The 20,107-nt window shown below is 26.3% G+C and overlaps 1 protein-coding gene across 3 annotated transcripts; it reads right to left on the reverse strand.

Annotated features, from left to right (window-relative positions):
• Positions 1-202: 202 nt before the first annotated feature.
• On the reverse strand, positions 203-19,713 carry LOC113560480 (protein N-terminal asparagine amidohydrolase). 3 transcript variants are annotated; one of them, XR_003406122.1, is made up of 9 exons: positions 19,652-19,713; positions 5,893-6,080; positions 4,610-4,675; positions 2,123-2,305; positions 1,911-2,018; positions 1,735-1,835; positions 1,050-1,211; positions 419-615; positions 203-339 (listed from the first exon to the last, which is right to left on the reverse strand). XR_003406122.1 is itself a non-coding variant. In XM_026966372.1 (8 exons), exons 2-8 carry the CDS (start codon positions 6,077-6,079, stop codon positions 490-492), a joined length of 933 nt encoding a protein of 310 aa, XP_026822173.1. In that variant the 5' UTR covers position 6,080; positions 12,343-12,556; the 3' UTR covers positions 242-489. The 3 variants fall into 3 exon arrangements, 2 of the variants coding, with proteins under 2 accessions (XP_026822173.1, XP_026822170.1); XM_026966372.1 differs by lacking the exon at positions 19,652-19,713 and adding an exon at positions 12,343-12,556 and having other exon boundaries at positions 242-615; XM_026966369.1 differs by having other exon boundaries at positions 243-615.
• Positions 19,714-20,107: the final 394 nt, after the last annotated feature.

A 20,107-nucleotide genomic window follows, 5' to 3' on the forward strand; every position in this document is an offset into this window, starting at 1 on the left:
AGTCAATTGCAAAATAAATTATGATAAAAAAATATAATTATTGTACACTTAACATTCATTTTGATTAAAATTCACATGTATAAAACAATTGTTAAAAAAAAAAAAAAAATTAACAATGTTTTTTTTTCTGATTATTTCATCGTACAACACAAAATATAATATTACCGCAGATAAAACTTAATACATATTATAATTTACTTAAGTGTTCTCAAGTTCTCCATTAGTTTCTAAAAATTATAAAAACAGCTTTTAAAAAATCGAATTTAACTATAAAGGCACTTAAAAATAAAAATGAACAGCTTATAAAACACAAGATTAGGGCAAACGAAATGGAATGTTCTATAAATAAAAATAATTAATATTAAAAAAACTAACACTGGTAATTTTTTTTCAATGATAATTTACGTTTGAATTTTACCGAACTATTGACGCCATACAAACATTTGACACTTTTATCGTTGGATTGTCGAGTTATAGATTCATATTTCTTTAATATCGAAATGGAGTCCACGTGCCTGAGTGTTCATCTCGTCTATAGTATAATGGCCGATTGTCCCTGAAGACCGTAACCGCCGGAAATGGATGATCTTGAACATATTTCAGAGAGGCTCGTATCTGAAATAAATCAATAAGATAAGAAAACTTTATTTCAAAAGATAATTAACAACTGTGCAAGTCATGTGAAAAAAAATGTAAAACGCAAATAACAACAAATATCTTATTGTTTTTTTCAAATTACATAGATAATTAAAATGTTTAAAATTCGAATTAAGCATTAAGGTATACTTATGTTGATATATGTTGCGCCTAAACATTACTAAATATAATTACGTTCGTTCTTTGTTTTCCAAAAATATATTAATAAATTAATATCTTAAAAGTAATATTAAATCGCTAATAGTACATTATTACATTATGCAATTACTATAGTAATACAGTATATTACTATATACGACTATAGAGCTTTGAATTTCTGAGTACGGCGAGAGTAATTATTATGAGAATTATTAATATATATAATATATTGTTTTTTGTTATTCGATTCTTACGGCCATGACTGTGTGCGGTGGTTCTACGTCGGGCGTAGTTGACAAAGCTTGCAGGATGAATTCATCGGATTGCTGAAGCCACAAATCGACACTGCGCATGGGTTCGTAGTTAAACGGTCCGATTCTTAAAAGACCCAAGCTGCAGTCATACACATCCAACACCTATTAATTGATGAAGAAAAAAAATACAAATATTATAGATACCTGTGTGATTTTAACAATAAAACATAGTTTACAGGATGACCTATTGTGTCAAGAATGCGGTAAAAGTATAGATACCAAATTTGCTCAAGAACAAAAAAAATTGTATTAATCATACTTTAATTTAGATCGTGTATACGAGTATAAGTAGATTGATATATTATCTAGCATATATTAAAATACAATTTTCATTAAGTTAATAATTACATTAGTATTAAAAGTTTAAATTATCGGAGTACCCAACTTATATACCCAAATAATTAATTTATTTAGGAGAATGGAATTAAAAATGTAAGATGTCATTTAAAGTATAACGAAAATTTCGTGTTGTAACTTATAATGACTTCAAGTTATGTAAAAGAAAATAAATGTATATTTTCAAAGACATAAATTTACCTAAAAAATTAATGTACAAAAGAATAACTTTATTATACTATACATATACACTACTATAACACTAGTAATAATACGTATTTATACACACTGGTTGCAGGCCTGTAAACAGTCGAGCAAGTCTCAGGGGTTGTTCAGGCCCTTTGTCAGGAAAGTTAGCCGGAAATACTTCACCGCTCTTGACCATAACTCCTATATAAGAAACACAAACAAAATACCATTATTAAAATTGTATCTAAAAAAATAAATATTTAAATAAAACATTACCAGCTCCATAAAGCAATGGCCAGTGGACGTTGTTTCGCATAATAGTGTTAAGTTCTCCAACACACGCAAGCACAAGTTCGATTTCGGTTTGATGTTTGTGAACTGCAACTATTTGATATGCATGCACGAGTGCAAAATATATTAATATTTTTGTTTTTATTACGTTAATTAATACCAACTTTTCGGTTGGAAAAAAAGTTTACGACATTTACCCATCAGACTATAAAACACTTGTTCGCTATAACGTAACACGTGAGTGAATCCACCAATCAGAGACATTTCCAGCCGGCCGTCCGGAAAGCCCATGGACAGTTCTTGGATCCTGTGCACCATGTTCACCACACATTCCTCAGTACACGAACCGTCTAGATGAGCGAATCCCACGGCTCCGGAACCTAAACATGATGAATGTAAGTATTCCAAAGAAAGCAATTGACTCCACATCATGTCTTAGTCCAAGCATGTAAAACTCAAAGTACTATCCAAGAAAATAAATGTGAATGGAAGTTTAATGAGCAGGAAAAAATTAACAATTTCTTTACAAATTATGATATAAAGTATTTAGTGCTTTATTACTTATTACATTTTACTATAGAAATTATTTAATTAATATAATAATAGGTATATTTTAACTTGTCTAAATTTCATTTAAATTATTATAATTACCATGAAATTTTTATAATTTATTAATATAGTAATTACATATTAATATAATATTACATATAGTATTACAAATTAATATTTGTAAAATAAATTTGTTAAAAGTCATGAGTTAAACACGACTATGTAATAAAATGTAAATATATTTCTATTTTATAATAGAAGTTCTCAAACTGTAATTATTACGCAATAGGCTAAAGAGTAAAGATCACTTAAGAGGATGCCAGCGTAGTATTTGTATCTCTCTCTAACCCACGCGCAACATAGCAAATTTTACGTTCAAAAAAACGACTATAACCATATTAATTTCTCTAATTAGAGTAAAATGACCTATTATAGAATTTAAAGTTAAGAACATTATCTAGGGCATATCATAGGCGTTTTATTATATTTTTATTTTAAAACGAGTTATGAGTAATTTAAAATTGTAAATTGTTTATACATCTTAAAAAAACTCATAACTCGCTTTAAAATAAAAATATAATAAAACGTCTATGAGATGCCCTAGATAATGTTCTTAACTTTAAATTCTATAATAGGTCATTTCACTCTAATTTGAGAAATTAATATGGTTATAGTCGTTTTTGTGAACGTAACATTTACTATGTTGCGCGTGAGTTAGAGAGAGATAACAAATACTACGCTGACATCCTCTTAAGAGGACCTACACCCGCAGCATATGTAGTCTTCGTCTTAAAAATGTATGTATACCATAGCAAAAGCTGTACTGCGCGGAAAAGAACCGAGAAGGCTACAATAATACTTAACTAATTTTCACCACGTAAAAAAGAGAACTTTAGCTGTGAAATATCATTTTTATTTTTTAGATATCGTAACTAAAAAAAAAAAGTTATTTAAGTTCAAAAAATAATGGATTTTAAAACAATAAGAATTTTTTTCGTAATAAGTGATATTAAAAAAATAAAAACGATATTTCACAGAGAATGTTCTTAACTATATTATATACCAATTTGGAGTCTTAACTATCACTACAACCATAGTGGTTTTATCCCGCGCAAAACAGCTTTTGCTAATGTGTAAGACGGAGATAACACATGAGGATGTAATGTCCTCTTAAAGTTTATAGTGGATTTAAAATTATTTTGCATTTTGTGTAAATTGTTATTGATATTGAACATATTATTAATTGTTATCTCAAATCATGGAAAATACATCAAGAAGTTGTAATCGTTGACACACTCAAACGAACGTAGATAATTTAAAATATTAGAACTTAAGTAATTTTTTACTACCTTGATATAAGTCTATTAACATTTCAAAAAGTTATATTTTTAGTCAGTGGTACACGAGATGTGACTGTCAGTCACTAATCTGTAATATACATGAGTATTACATGAAAAACAAAGTTTAGGAACCTCTAGCTGTATTACAGTATACCTACCTACATGAACGCTAGGAAGCTCTTTAATAGTATTATAAAAACATAGGTATAATATGACGACGTTGGAAAATAATCAGTTTTCGACTTTCGCCTATATTATTGATAGTGTTTACGTGTCACCATGTCCACACAGGTACCTTAATTAGGCCAACTTAGCCCTACGTGTATGGAATATTTAATGGAAAATTCAAAATGGTAAACAGGTAAATACATAATACATATTATTATAAGTATGTAACACGAACCTTTATTTTAAAAATATAAATTTTTAAACAAAAATTTAAAGAAATATAAAAATTCAGACGTGTCATATTATTATACACATTGTATATGCATATTAGATAATTAATAACCAGTAGAATCACATTCGAAAACCATTTTGAAATTTTCGGTAAGTTATTTAAAACATAGATTGATTTACACAATATATAATCTAGGTTTTGATATAAACAGGTCGAGCACATTCTATTTTGTTGTTGTTTTTACCAATTAATTCGAAAAAAAATTTTAAATATACCATGTGTAAAACTGAAGAATTTAGCGGACATTGAAACCAAAAAAACCTTATGTGACACACATCGTTATAGAGTCTATTATATACACCGCAGTATATATTATTAATACAAAATTAACTTACCGGTATGTCGGAGTACGAGAATGATACAAGTGGTAACGTCGTCAGAACCAATAATCGACACGTTTTCTATAAACATTAAATAAACATAAATTACGTCATACATTATATATCTTCATCAATATCATAAATATAATTATAATATATAATATTGGATTATTTGTATTAAAACTTTCAACTTTTTTAAGCAGAACGGTGGTGGATACTTATACTTATAATTTAATGAATGTACAATAAAATGAAATAATTAAAAATATTGTACGTTTGGTAATTATTAAAATATATCAACATATTACATAGGTAATAGGTTATTAGTTATATTACTTATTATAAATTATACAGCTACATTTTATGACCCAAATGTTGGCGCCTTCTAACATAGCCGTATTATTCTCATCAGTAGCGAATTTAAGGGGAACCCCCTTCCCACTCTTGACAGTTATATTACATTTGTATAAGGCCCAACATCAAAACCTAAATATTGTGTTTACAAAATTAATATGAACAATTCTGACCCCCCCCCCCAAAAAAAAAAAAATAAATAAAATCCTTAATTCACCACTAATGATTATAATATGTACGATTATTTAATTATTCAAAATATGGGCCGATATTTCAAGATTTTTTCACACAATAATACATATGATACCTAAAAGATCTGTAATTCATAAAAATCAAAGTGGCCAAAGACTAATCGATAAGATAAGGTATTCTACTCAATAGTACTTGAAAGTGAAAAATGTATCTTTAAAAATTAAAATTCATAACATACAATTCATAAGATAAGTAGAATCGATTACACTATTCTTTAGATATATAAATGCTCACGAAGTAATGTCACGCTAATTAAATTATTCTTTCGGCTAAAGAATGAGAACATAAATCGGAAACACTAACGATGTAAACTGGTAATTATATGAAGCAGGTATTAAATTTTCTGTACGTATGTACGTAAAGCAATATTAATTATTGTGTTGCACACGTACAATAACGCATAATTACGACGATCTCACCTCTGATCTTTATATATTCCAATATCCAAGATAGGACCGGACACCGAGGTCTTTATAAAAACTAGAAACCAATATAATTACAATAAATTCCCATAACGCCATACAATTTAATGATATCAATACATTATTATAAAACAAGCGTAATCCCAAATATCGAAAATAATAAATATATTACAAACGTTAAAAAAAAGACTTCTGAGACTCCGAACACGATTAAACAACACACAGATATCACATTATTTTCTAATAATAAAAATATAAAAATATACATACTGTCATGCGGTACGGTCACAGCCATCTCCCGTTGGCACACGTAAAGGAGCCCTATGGGCCCAACTACTTTTGTAGAGATGGTGAGCAGTTGTGATGCGGAATCTCGCAGTACCGGATGGTTGAGGTACAGCGTCCTCGTGTCCGGCGGTGGTTCGTCCTGAACCACGCCTCGCACCAGTAACACCATCCTACGAAAAACGGGAAAATTAATAAAAATAATCTTGGGTTTATTTTTTAAATCAATCTTTGCAGTTAATTTTAAAAAAAAATCATAGTTAAGTCTACATAATATATAAATAGGACATAAGTAATAATAACATAAATATAATAGTAATCGGTGCACACCTAATCATTTTTCTACCTAGTCTGTAATTTATTATCATAAATGATAAACATACGTTATATATTCACTTATATAAGTTGAATTCTTAAATAATTAAAAAAAAAATAAACAATTATTATAAAGTTAGATGTTTGACATAATATTAATAATAATATAGATAATTGTCAATGATTCAAAATTTAAACAAATATAAATGATAATATTTATGTTTAAGTTTTAAATTTATTAGTATTTATACCTTATTAAGTATATCTTATATGGTTATTGGTTACATATCCCTTCACTGTTATTATATTAGTATTTTATTGTATTATTTTACTCTCAATCAAATTCAAGGTGGTTTATTCTCTTTTGGTTTTCTCGATATACGATCATTATGCATTCTAGACAAGATTTTAAACTATAATGTGCTTTAAGTTTTCTTGTTTAGTGGTTTAATATAAATCATAAGCTACTAATATTCCCAACATAAATAAAAAAAATAAACTATTATCAAAAAATAATTTTAATTTAGAATTAAGTTAAGTTTATGAAACGTACAAACACTAAAAGTATATAACCTATATGACAAAAATCATATTTGTATTATATACAAATAACATATTTAACTTGTAGTTATAATAATAAATAAATAAGTAAGTAATAAGTATTACATATTTAATCATAAGCTAAAATAGGTTAAAACTATAGATAATTCAATGAACAACAACCAACAAATATGGATACCAGAGTTGCAATTAGAGTAAATCTTATTTTGAGTTAGGTAAGTGTACACTCTCATTTTGGTAGAAATTGTACGAATCCGGAACACAAGTCATGCTCAACCATTATAATAAATGTTTTAAAGTACTTAATGAAATATTACGTAAATCTGCTATAAATAGGACACAATATATTATACTTTTTTAATAAATAATATGATCATGATAATAATATAATTATGCTAATAAAAGAAAACATGACTTTTCATCACATACATATAAATAACTTTTTTGTATTTAAATTTAAAATTTGTATGGTTTTTTTTTTGAATACTTTCACTAGTAATTGTGATTTGTCAAAGTATGATGTTCGTTTATGTGTGAGTATACTCGTTTTTAACAAACCCATACATCACAAATAATACATACAGAACAGTCAAACTATTTTTAATACTTCATAAAGCATATTACATATGTATATACATTGTATACCACATTTTGTTCTCATTTTATACTATTCCCAACACCGTAAAATATTCATATAGACGTGTCAATACATTGCTGTGTATTAGTACAAAAAAATTGAACAACAATATAATATTCAAAGTTAATTCACTCATAAATCTATACTATGACCAAAACAATGAAAAGGTAATCATAAAAATAAATCTATTTTTTTATAATAAAAGTTATTACTTTGATAATTTTTAGTTACGTAATAATTAGTAAAAAACTAGTTATTGATTTAAAAAAATCTTTCAAGATTATATTATTAATCATGCCAATTTATATTTTTATAGATATAACGTTAGGTGAATGAAAAAAAAATTGATCATTACGACATGTTAAAAAATCATACTGTTACTGTAGCTTTGCAGTAATAAATTAGAAACGTTTCGTTTAAAAAAATTCTATAACTGAATGACAAAACTGGCTTAAAATGGTCTCTCATATGAAATATATGAAATAAATTATTGATTTCAAATTTTTGTGTTTTAAAATGTATCATATTATTTAATTATACAACTATAATTTCTACATTATATTTTTTTACAAATGTGATTTATCTAATTTAATTTATTTACCATATAATGTGGATTAAATAAATAACTATAACTAATATTATTATTATGTTGATCAAATAATTTATTTAAAAGTCATATTATTATTTCTTTTAAAATTAAATAAACATGATAACTTCTTTGTATTTCACATAATTAAAATCAAAAAATTCCAATAAAATACGTAGGTATAATGCCCCTTTCATATCGGTAAAACAAAAAACAAGATAAAGGATATAATAACGATCGACCTTTGGACTACCGGCCACCGGGACCAGTTAACAAAAAAAAATAGATAATTTTTAGAAAATTTTACATTCCCAATGTAATATAAAAAAATGTAGGTTTAACGTATACGATTATTTTCAAGGGTAGCACGTGTCGAGCAAGAGTATTCCTTTATTTCCGTTTATCATCAGTATCTATAATTTCCCACAAACAAGATATTGACAGATTCCACGTTTTCACCAGAACAATGCCCATATATTTATACTATAAAAGCTGTATATAGTAAGTCAATTTAGAATATTATACAATATTTAAAAACAAGATAGTAAAATATACTAATATTAATAAAAATTGAAGTCACTCAACACATTGAGTATAGAGGATGATATTGAGTGTACTTAAAATTGTATAGGACACAGTAACGGATTTGTTGAATTTGAATTCGATGATATTGCATAGATACATTATATAATGATTTTTAAAATATTTTATTTCTATAAGTGAATATTGATTTACAGTAAAATGGTATTATAGGCAAGTTAAATAAATTCGTTGATGTAAATAATAGTTTTAAATTAGTCTAAATATTTTAAAAATGTATTGCCGTGATAAAAAATTTCAAATCCTAAGACTAAAATCTTGAAATCTTAAATTACAACAAAATAACTAATATAAACTTAATTTATATATAAAAAAAAACAATATTTAGTATCTTCGATATTTATGAAAAGATTAATCGATTACAATGTATTTCATTATTTATAAATTTCTATAAATTCAATATAATGAATAAAAACGGTTGTCTTTAAAATTAATTTAAAGTATTTATTTTTAATAAATCAATTTCAATAATATTATGTAAAGCTATAAAATGTAGGTATGATGTTTGTATAAAAAGTTTAATAACTACCATTAAGAATAAGATAATGATTTAAATTACATACACATATAGTATAAATGCAATTGGAATTAAAAATATAAATAGTTATATTATATTATCAAATGGATTACATCATTTTGGATATAACATCGTTCGGGCAATGTAAATTATAATTAATACCGTCGGATTTTACCTGATAAACAACAACATTATAAACTACGCGTAATATTCTGATGAATATAATATTAAAGTTTAGTTTTTAATACAGATCACAGCTATACTAAAATACTACACAAGCAATGCTCTATTAAAAAAATTATACACTAAAAATGCCCAAAAATAATTAAATGTCTTATTATCTCAGTCAATATAATTCAAGTTTTTAATTTTTGCCTTAAATCATTTTTTTTTTTTTTTTTTTTAATGCCACAATTTAAATCATGTATTATAATTATATGTTCACAAAATGTATCGTATTTCAACAAGTATTTTCATCTATATCGATCCCGTGACGATAAAACGATCAACGAGGCAATAAGTACAAAATCTGTTTAATGTGATAAATAATCATACTTATATTATAATGCGATATTTTAATTTTGTTTATTGAAACTGTAATTATATTATCATATTGCAAATACAACTATACAAAAACTACACACTGTTCAAACATAACATAGAGATTTATATATACAGATTAAACAGAATCGGTTAAAATTAAATAATTACATTTTTCAATAGAAAAAAAAAGAATAATAAAATATTTAATAAATGTTTTAAAAATTAAAACCCCAGAATAATAATATTATAATATAATAATGAGAGCCATCAATACACCATTAAACGATAAAAATAAAATCCGGGTATATGTATAACTAACATTATAGCAATAGTAAAATCGCCTGTATTACTACGACATAATGCGGTATAGAGTACGTAGATTTTAAGTTATTTCAATTAATGATTTAGGTATAGCCTCGTAAAATGCTATCTCTTACTCACATTATGTATTTTTAAAAAACTATTTCAATTACAATAAAGTGTACAATGTAGGTACATATTAATATTTGTATACCATGACTAAGACATGTATATATTATAAAACTAAAGATACGTTGTATCAATAAAATAATAAAGACCCCTCTGCAGAGTTATGCAAATCTTATGTGCCTATATATAAGGGGAGTCGTCTGAAACGAAAAAATATTCAAAATATAAAACGGTTTAAATTATTCAAATTAACGCAACATTAACATATGAGGTACCGGGAGTCAACAACCGTTCCATTGTTTAGGCATAAATATATATAATATGACAAGGGTAAACTATAGTGTCATACTAAATAGGTTAAGAACAAGATGTTAGATTGGATTAATACGTTTATAGTTTATAATATACAATAATGAGAAAAATGTATTCGTTCATCAAACATACATATTATATTTTATAATTAACATACTTAGAATACGATTTAATAAACTATGTAGAACAATTGAGAGTATAATAATAAATTATTACGATACAATGCTACCACCTAAATTTTAAATATTTCCTAATGTATTTACGTATGTGCAAACCGTTTGCGAACAATAAGTTATTTCTGTAGCAATAGTGGTAGTTCACTGTATTTATAAGTTGATTTAACAAATATATGGTAAGGTTTAACAATGCTCATTGTTTATACACTGCACGGACAAAAGAACATCGTATAAGTGTAATAAGGAATATAGTACACGACAATGAGTATGAGTAGAAAATATATTTTTTTCAAAATGCATCAGTAATATTATTTTTGTACAAATATTTAATTTGTTTCTTTTTTATTTTAAAACAAACGCTATTTGATTTCTATATCTATTATCTACAGGTATAAGAGTATAAGACCAATAAATAAAACTAAATTACTTCCCGAGTTTATGATTCAGAGCCACAACAGAAAAATATGATGTGTCCCGAACTTTTATTTTGTGAGTAAAATAAAGACTTTTTGTTTTGTTGACTTGAGTATAACATTAATAAAAATAGCAAAATGAATACATACACATAGATGTATGATATTATAATTTGAAACTTGAAATATACATTTTGATAATTACTTTTAAGAGTTAACTTATATAAATGTGATGCACTAATACTGAACAAAATGATTCTAACTGGATCGATTTTTAGATATCATTTTCGAACATAGAGCGTGTAGATTACCTATGACCTACATAAACTTAAATTATGGAAAAATTCTAGGTGATTATGTTAAAAAGCTTTTCAAAAACCAAGGCGATGATATGCCAATATAATATATGCTAATACCTTTTATAATACCACCTATAACGAATTTAATCCACTAAAATCGTTAAATATATGTACTCGTTTATGCACTCAAAAATAAGGCAATTGTACAGTAAATATGACAATAAATTCAAAAATTTGAAAAATTATACAAAATAAACATAATAGAATAAACTAATTTTTATTTGTATGGGTTAAAATATAAATAATATGTAAAAAAATTAATAAAAATGTATTAATATATTAATATGTATTTAAATATTTTAAGCAAATGTAAATTATGAAAAAAATTAAATAAGCTTCATAAAAAATTTTTGAAAGAATTAATGACAAATATTTATAATATATTTTTTGATTGATTGACTTTTATAGATTAAAATATTATAATATACATAATTTCAAATCAACAATTTTATTTCTTAAATATCGAATAAAAAACATTAAAAACATTTAAATAGCGATATGTATATTATAAAATCACCCCGTATCTACGTCTAAAGTATTCAAAATTAAATTTCGTATTTAGAATGATCATGTCTTAAATTAAATTTTTATTTCACTTATGTTTAATTCGGAATGAAATGTATTGTATTTCACATAATCATTAAACTTACATTGGATATAATAATAAATATTAATTAATATCTGCATTTTTAACTTCACATGAGTATAACATAGATATTAAACCTAATATTATAAATTATTATGGTAGAGTTGAAGAAAACTATACAACAAATCTCAAACTTCATAACTCGCAAAATGTTATAATTTGTTCCAAACACAATATTTGTTTATACATAAAACCAATTTAACCAAAAGAAAAAATACACCATACGACACTATACCAGGTTATGATACTATGACAGTGTGTAATAATAATGATTATGTACATAATCATTATTCGACAATAACAACGACGGTTGGAAATTTAAAAAAAAGGTACAAACAAACCTAATTTGATGGCAATTTACTAGGTAGTATTATTCGTTGATGAGACACTATTAAACCGGTCACCGACACTAAACTTGCTGCACAACAGTCAACCTTTTGGCGACAATAAAAATCCGTTTAGGTTCACAGCGCGGGTACGTCCGCGGACTGCAGCGGTATGAATTTCGCCGGAACGATGAATTTTTCCCGACGATCGACGACGCCGCCGGTCGACACCCCCTCGGGCACGCACGACCACTATAGGATTGGATTCGCGCGAAGAATTCTTCGACGGCGACGGCAAACCGGTTGTGTCCGTGTGCGTTGTACACGACTGCCGCCGCCGTGGCTTACTGGGAGACCGCCGCACCGCCACAACCGCCACCACTTTCCACCGACGACCTATCTCCTCATCCACCCGCACACTCAAACACATATATAATATACACACGGATCTTTATTTCTTATAGAAAGTACCGTTGTTTTGTTTTCTTCTTTTTCTCAGTCTAACAGTCTCTCTTTGTCTAACTTCTCTCCTCTACTCTCATCTCATTGCCATCACGACTATCAACTCCGTTGTGAGCATGTGTTTCGATAAAAGACCAACTCCCTCATCTATAATACACACGCTTATCGCATACAGATTATGTATAGATATCCATATTCTATATGATCGAACATACCAAATCTCCCAAACAATGATACAATTCTAGAATATTTGTCCTTAGATACTAGAGTAAAAAATACAAACCAAAATATTGTTGAATGGTAAAAATAAACTCCAAGCTCTAGGATACAATTAAAATTAATTAATTATTTAGCTGTACATATACAAAATCATTATGTTAAATATTTCAAAAAGGCAAAAAAAAATATTCAAATTATTAGGAGAGGCGGAATTTAATTACTATAATAACAGAAATTATATATATATATATATATCATGTTAGATCATTTGTGTATCGACCGATGAAATAAATCCAATCATGTAAATGACATCAACTTCTTAACTACGCGTATTATCCGGGGCAGTAAATTATTATTAAATGTTTAGAGAAATTGAGTACTTTTACAATGCCATGTCTACACTAAACGTATCACAGATATATGCGGAAATTTCATGTAGAAAAACCAGTTCCAACTATTCTTTATATATATAATATTGTTTGTTTAAATTTTAATTAACTGCCTATATAAGACATTTCACCAGCTTTATGTTGATAGTTTTATTTGTACATCACGAATACTCTGATATATTATCAAGGAATAAATTACTAAGTCAAACTTTCGAGCATTTCACTCCAACAATTTCAATCCAATAGAGATTAACATTGTTTATAAAATAATAAAATAAGATATTTTAATCACAAATAAATATGCCGCTAAACGTGAATCGTTAGTTATATTAATAAATATTAAACTTATTAATCAACAAAAAAAATTCACATTCTAGAAGTAAACAATTCCTATTTCCTTAAACATTCTAAAATTAATATTGGGAATAGTATATTTATACAAAATACAAAAAAACATGAATAACACCAATAAAATATTATAAAGGTTCTTTTAAATTAGGAAATTTAAATTGGTACATACACTCGAAACTTTTGGTTCAAAAATATCCTATACAAATTTATGTATGAGTGTATACCTTAAGATAACAGCAGTGCGTAATCTGTACACTACAGTTTCTATGAATTTCTATTTCTCAAACTATAATAGGAACCTATAATAAATATTAAATATAGTATATACTAAAAATTAAAAAAATATATATTTATTTCAAGTAATTAAGGAAATAAACATGAAAAATAATAACATGACGTATAACGTATTAATAGTATATAAATAACGGTCAGAGGTAATTCTAAAAGCTGATACAAAGCTGTGGAAATCGTTCAAATAATCGTTGTTAATCATGATCGTTAGGCGCCATTGCCTAATTTAAATAATCTTAATACTAAAATGATATTAAATAATATACCTCATTTTATTTAATTATTAATACTATTGCAATAACTATTAAAAATAATACATTTATGTAAATTTTACATATATAATACAATATATTTATCAAAACTATAAGCATTAGCACTAAATAAAAACTAATATACAGATAACTCATACATGTTAAGTCATAATTATATTTCTACTTCATTAATAATGTTTTTTTTTTAAATTTTGATTTAAATCTTAAAAAATAATTATTAGAAATTTGTTATGGATAATTTTAGAGTAAAATTATTCAAGAAAAAAAAATGATTTTGCATGAATGTTTTTTGTCTATATTGCACGTAGGCAGATAAAGTTCAGTACTCTAAATACTCTAAAATATTTAAAAACTCTAAATCATCGTTTATCTCTATAAACTATTAAGTATAACTTAAGAAAATACGTAATTTTATACTAATTTTACTTTATTTTTTAATTAACTGTTAGAAAATTAACATTTGCAAAAGTTACAAAATAATTCACACTCCAATAAGATTCAGTTATAAATTATAATTCTATGTTTTTACTTTAATCTATAGTACCTAAGAATATGACATCATATGAGAACAACCAGATCTTACTTCAAACGCTTCGAGCAGTTTGAGCTAATGTATAGATTCTTCAAGCCTTAGGTCATTTAAATTTCAAAAAATAAATCACTTAAATAGTTATACCTTATTCTTTTATTATTGTTACTATTTAACTTTATCTAATAATTGTAAATATTATTTTTCATTATTTCTGTTATAATGCCTAAGGCATAAATACATAAATTTATTTTTAAATAGATATATTTAAAATACAATGTCTATAATTTATGATTTAAATTTAAAGATAATATACTGGAATAACATTTGTTGCCAGATATTTCATTTTTAAAAAGATACTTAAAATAGAAAAGCGCAGCATTGAGCATACTGACACAACAGCTGTTTGAATAAAGTTAAAATAGTTATTAAACAAATATTACCTCATACAATTATTATATTTAAAACGTATACGTATATTATCATTGTTCTTACTTGTTTTTATTCTTCGTTAATATCAATATAGAACAATAATATTTTATTTTATTTGAACGAAAAATAAAAATTTTTTATGTATTTTAAAACCAGAATTAGACAAAATTAATAGAATACAGTGAAAAATATGTACACTTTTAAAAAAAACAAAAATAAACTGAATGTACTCGTAGTTTCTCGGATTAACTAAATCTAGCACATTTATAATACCTATACCATAGTTCAATACCACCATTCATTTAAAAATTTAAAATACAACTAAGATTATAAAATAATCGAGAAGTAATAAAACGTGTTTAACATAATGTAACTAATATATTTCCAAATAAGACAAATCGCTTTTTTCTTAACTATACATTATATTTTAGATAACATATTAACATATGTAAGGTATATAGTATGAAGGTTAGGAAGGAACGATATAAAATATTATAGTGAAACAACACAACCGTTTTATGTAAGTCTTATACAAAAAGGACTCTGATCATTTATATTGTGGCCCAATTAAACGATAGGGTACTCGCAAGTGATATGAGCTTATCAACTATCACGTTTTATCAAAATATCGTACAGATTTTTTTTTAAATTAACAACCACTGCGATAAGTATATATGATACTTTCTTGATGAATGTAACACATTAAATACGTAGGCGTCTAATAATATAATGACCATTGATGCTGTAGAAGAGAAAGAGAAAAACAACTGGACGTTAACCCTACCACTCCTACCGCGGCATAACATCCATACTATAAGGAGACCGCAACGGCGGCCCACTGGCCACTGGAAGGAAAAACTGGTATAACGCAATCGTGATATTAAGTTGAAGCTTCCCAATTATATATATATATGCGTATACTGTAGGAATCCATTAAATAATGACGTTATTCATACAAGAAGTCTGACACATAGCTAAAGGCTATAAATATCACTAAAAACCCTTTACGATATAGTTTTATTGTATTTGCGTACAAAATAACACTAATTCGAATTATTATTATTATTATTATTATTATTATATACCTAATGTGATTTGGAAAATATTTCTTCAACGACGTTTAAACGAGACATACACAATCTTGACTATATTAACGATATAATTTACTAAATAGTTAGAAGTCACATAAAGTAAACTAAGAACTGTAAAAATGCCGATAGAAAACAAATGTGTATAAACGTTTCAATCTGTGAATGTTATCTCCTCTCGAAAGAAACATACACAGCGATAGTAAAATAAAAGACCCTCTACAGATTGAATTCTACAGAACCAAAACGGATGAATAGAACAGATATGAGTAACGTATGCGGTATAATTGCTTTAGAAATAGCAGCAACAAAAAACATCTGTACGGTATCAATATCCGTCAATAAAATATTTTTATTAGGGTCGAAACTAATTTATAGGATATAATATGTATATTTTTATATTTTACAAGAACGAAAAGAGATACGTAATTTCTAGAAAATGCAAAGAAGGTATTTTTACTTTAACAGGTGAATCGTTAATGATGTTATCGGACATATTTTATAAATTACTTTGTGTTGATGTTTTTAGGGTGCATCAAGTTCCCAGTTACAATTATATTACAATTTAAAGTGGAATATTAATATATTATAATAAACTATATTATACGTATAAAATACACATTGGTTCGAACCTGCACGAAGCGACGACACCACGTCGTTCGATTGTAATCAATCAACTAATGCAGTGTGGCTACAAATCTATGATGTGGGGTCGGGATCCTCGGCGGCGCGAGGCGCATCGATAGTAATCCAACCGTCGCTGGCGCGTACCTATAATATTAACCCATAATATATATTTAATATTACGACCACACGAAGCACGAGACGGACGGCACAATTTATCATTCGGTCGCCGCCGCCACGTCTATCATCTGTCCGAAATGCAAACGATCTGAACGATGACGACGAACGGTCGTCGACGTGTCTCATACACCTCATGAGCCCGATAATAGCATAGCACCTACTATATGTTATAATAATAATACATTTAGTAGATACATAAGACAGCGTATAACTATGATATTATTATTATGTACGTTTTTCAAGAACGAACGATGGTCGTTTCAATTTCCAACCACTTGGTCGAAAACACGATGAGACGTGGGCGGCGTGTTGGCCATACAGCGCGACGGTTAGGAAAATAAATGCAAGTGAGTTCAACGACTGCACGACGCTTTGAAAACATATACCTAGGTATAGAATTTGTACTACAGCGTGTTTGTAGTGTGATATATATATAATATGCTCGATGGCCAGATATAGAAAAAAAACGTCATCGCAAAAACATGAAAATCAATAGTATATAATATGTACAAGTAAGATACATACATATGCAATATTATTATATACATAATAAAATTAGGTTTATATCCTATATAAACCTTATCATATCCATACAAATTATACAAAAAACTATTCATTAAGGGGCCGCTACACCAGCATTTGTTTTCTCTGTCTATCTCCCACATAATATATAAACAAAGATACTCCGTATTTTATATTTTATAAAGAAGAGTATTTCCTGTGCATTGACCGGATAGATTTTTAATATTTACATTTTTGAGTAAGTTATTAATGGTTAAAAATAATCGAAATTATTTTAAATCAAAACATGCTTGTATTTATAAAAAATGTATCCGATCAATGCACAGGAAATACTCTTCTTTATAAAATATGTAATAAGTGCTTTTGCCCTAAAATAAACCAGAGAATCGTAATCGTGGAAAAACGAAGTATCTTTGTTCCTATATTATGTGGAAGATGAACAAAGAAAACAAATGTTGGTGTAGCGACCCCTTAAATTATTTAAAATTAATGGTATATTACGGTTTAGCATTGTGAAAAGTCAAATTTTCTAAACTAATAACTTGGATTCCGACTTAACTACTTAAGTATACAGTATAGCACGTAAAATGTATACATTTATAACAACGAAGACGACATTCTGTGCTCTTTTTATCGTAGTAGTAATCATATGTAAAAGATAAGTCTTATATAGCTATTTAAAATCCAACTTATTAACGATAAAACCGTAGTTTTTTGACACAAGCTATTATGAGTAAATTTTTAATTAACTAACACTCGATATAACAGTAGCGTAGCCAGAAGGAGGGCTGAGGAGCTGCAGCCTCCCACCACGAATATCAAGAAAATTAAAAAATTATTTTAATTCTTAATGGTCTATGAAAATAGCTACAAAAATTGATCAGCCCTCCCCGAAACTGGCTACGCCACTACGATATAAATTAAATCACAGTCATAAATCGATATATGATAGATAAACAAATAAATAAACAATACAATATTTAACAACTTTACCATATTATATTAAATAATAAAGAATTTATATTATTTAAATGTAAAATAATTTGTTTAATGAGTACTGAAAATATGTAATATAATATCTAAATAATATCACACATTCCATATTCTACCTAACCATAATCGTCAAGATAAAAATAGTACCTAGCTAAAATATCTCCTAACATACATGTTTATATAAAAATATTAAGTATAAATATTACACTTAATGAATACACAGTAGTTAACACGAAATTAGAATATTGTATTGACTAGGTATGAACTTATTACCATGTAAATAATATCGAAAATGTTAAAACAGTTATCATAATTATTTATTGTCTCATTTAAAAAGTTAAAAAATGTATATAATATGCTAATTACATACCTAATTGTTATATAAAACATTTTAATTACCCAACTATTATTTACCTAGATGTTCTTAAACTTAGTTTGTTTATTTTCATGCATAAATTGATTGAGTCATAACATCATATTAAATTATTAATTATCATTTCTCATTATAGATATAAACTTGAAACAACACTGATAAAAGAAAATATTATTAATACTCAGTTTATCATCAAAAGCCTACCTACTAAGAATGAAACATTAAAATGTAATGATCACCTTGCAATATTGATTAACTAGTTTAAATAACTATGTTTATCATAAGCATTTATAATCCCCACTAAATAAATTAAAATAATAATAAATGCCTATAAATAAACTTTTTTTAATGTTAAGTAATAGTTAAAAACTTAATAAAGAAATTATTTATAATGAGTATTATATATCCAACTAACTGAACTAACTATAATTATATTCTGCGTCATAATAAACTACCTAAGATTTAGACCTATATACTATAGGTACATAGGCTAAATAGGTATGCTATATTACATTACGAATTATCATGCCTTATTTTCACACACAGAAATAAATGATTAGACTACTAACTGCTTACTATTTAAATAATAAAAATCTTACCTTAATTATTTTTATAGGATGGTGTGTTTTGTTTTGATACAATTTAGCATCAATAATATTTGTTGAAAATTGTTCAACTCCATTCTATAACAAAAAAATTAAATATGACTACAAAATTAAAAAATACACAGTAAATATTTTTTATATTGTACTTGATATAAGACAACAACATCAAGCTTAATAATAAATAAATATATCTATTATTATTGTTATCATATTAATCATAACTCAAAAGACATCATCAATTTTTTTTCAAATAAATAATTTTTATTTTCACTAAAAGTACTAATAATAATTTAAAAAAATAGAAACCTTTACTTTTATAATAATTCGTTATTACAACACTAAGGAGGATTATTTTATTTAACGTATGTACATTTATTTACTTATTTATTTGATATATTAATAATAATTAAAGTATTATACAATGTTATAACTTTATAAATATAAAATAAC

The sequence above is a fragment of the Rhopalosiphum maidis genome, chromosome 4 (genome assembly GCF_003676215.2).
Source record: "Rhopalosiphum maidis isolate BTI-1 chromosome 4, ASM367621v3, whole genome shotgun sequence".
Classification (NCBI taxonomy): domain Eukaryota; kingdom Metazoa; phylum Arthropoda; class Insecta; order Hemiptera; family Aphididae; genus Rhopalosiphum; species Rhopalosiphum maidis.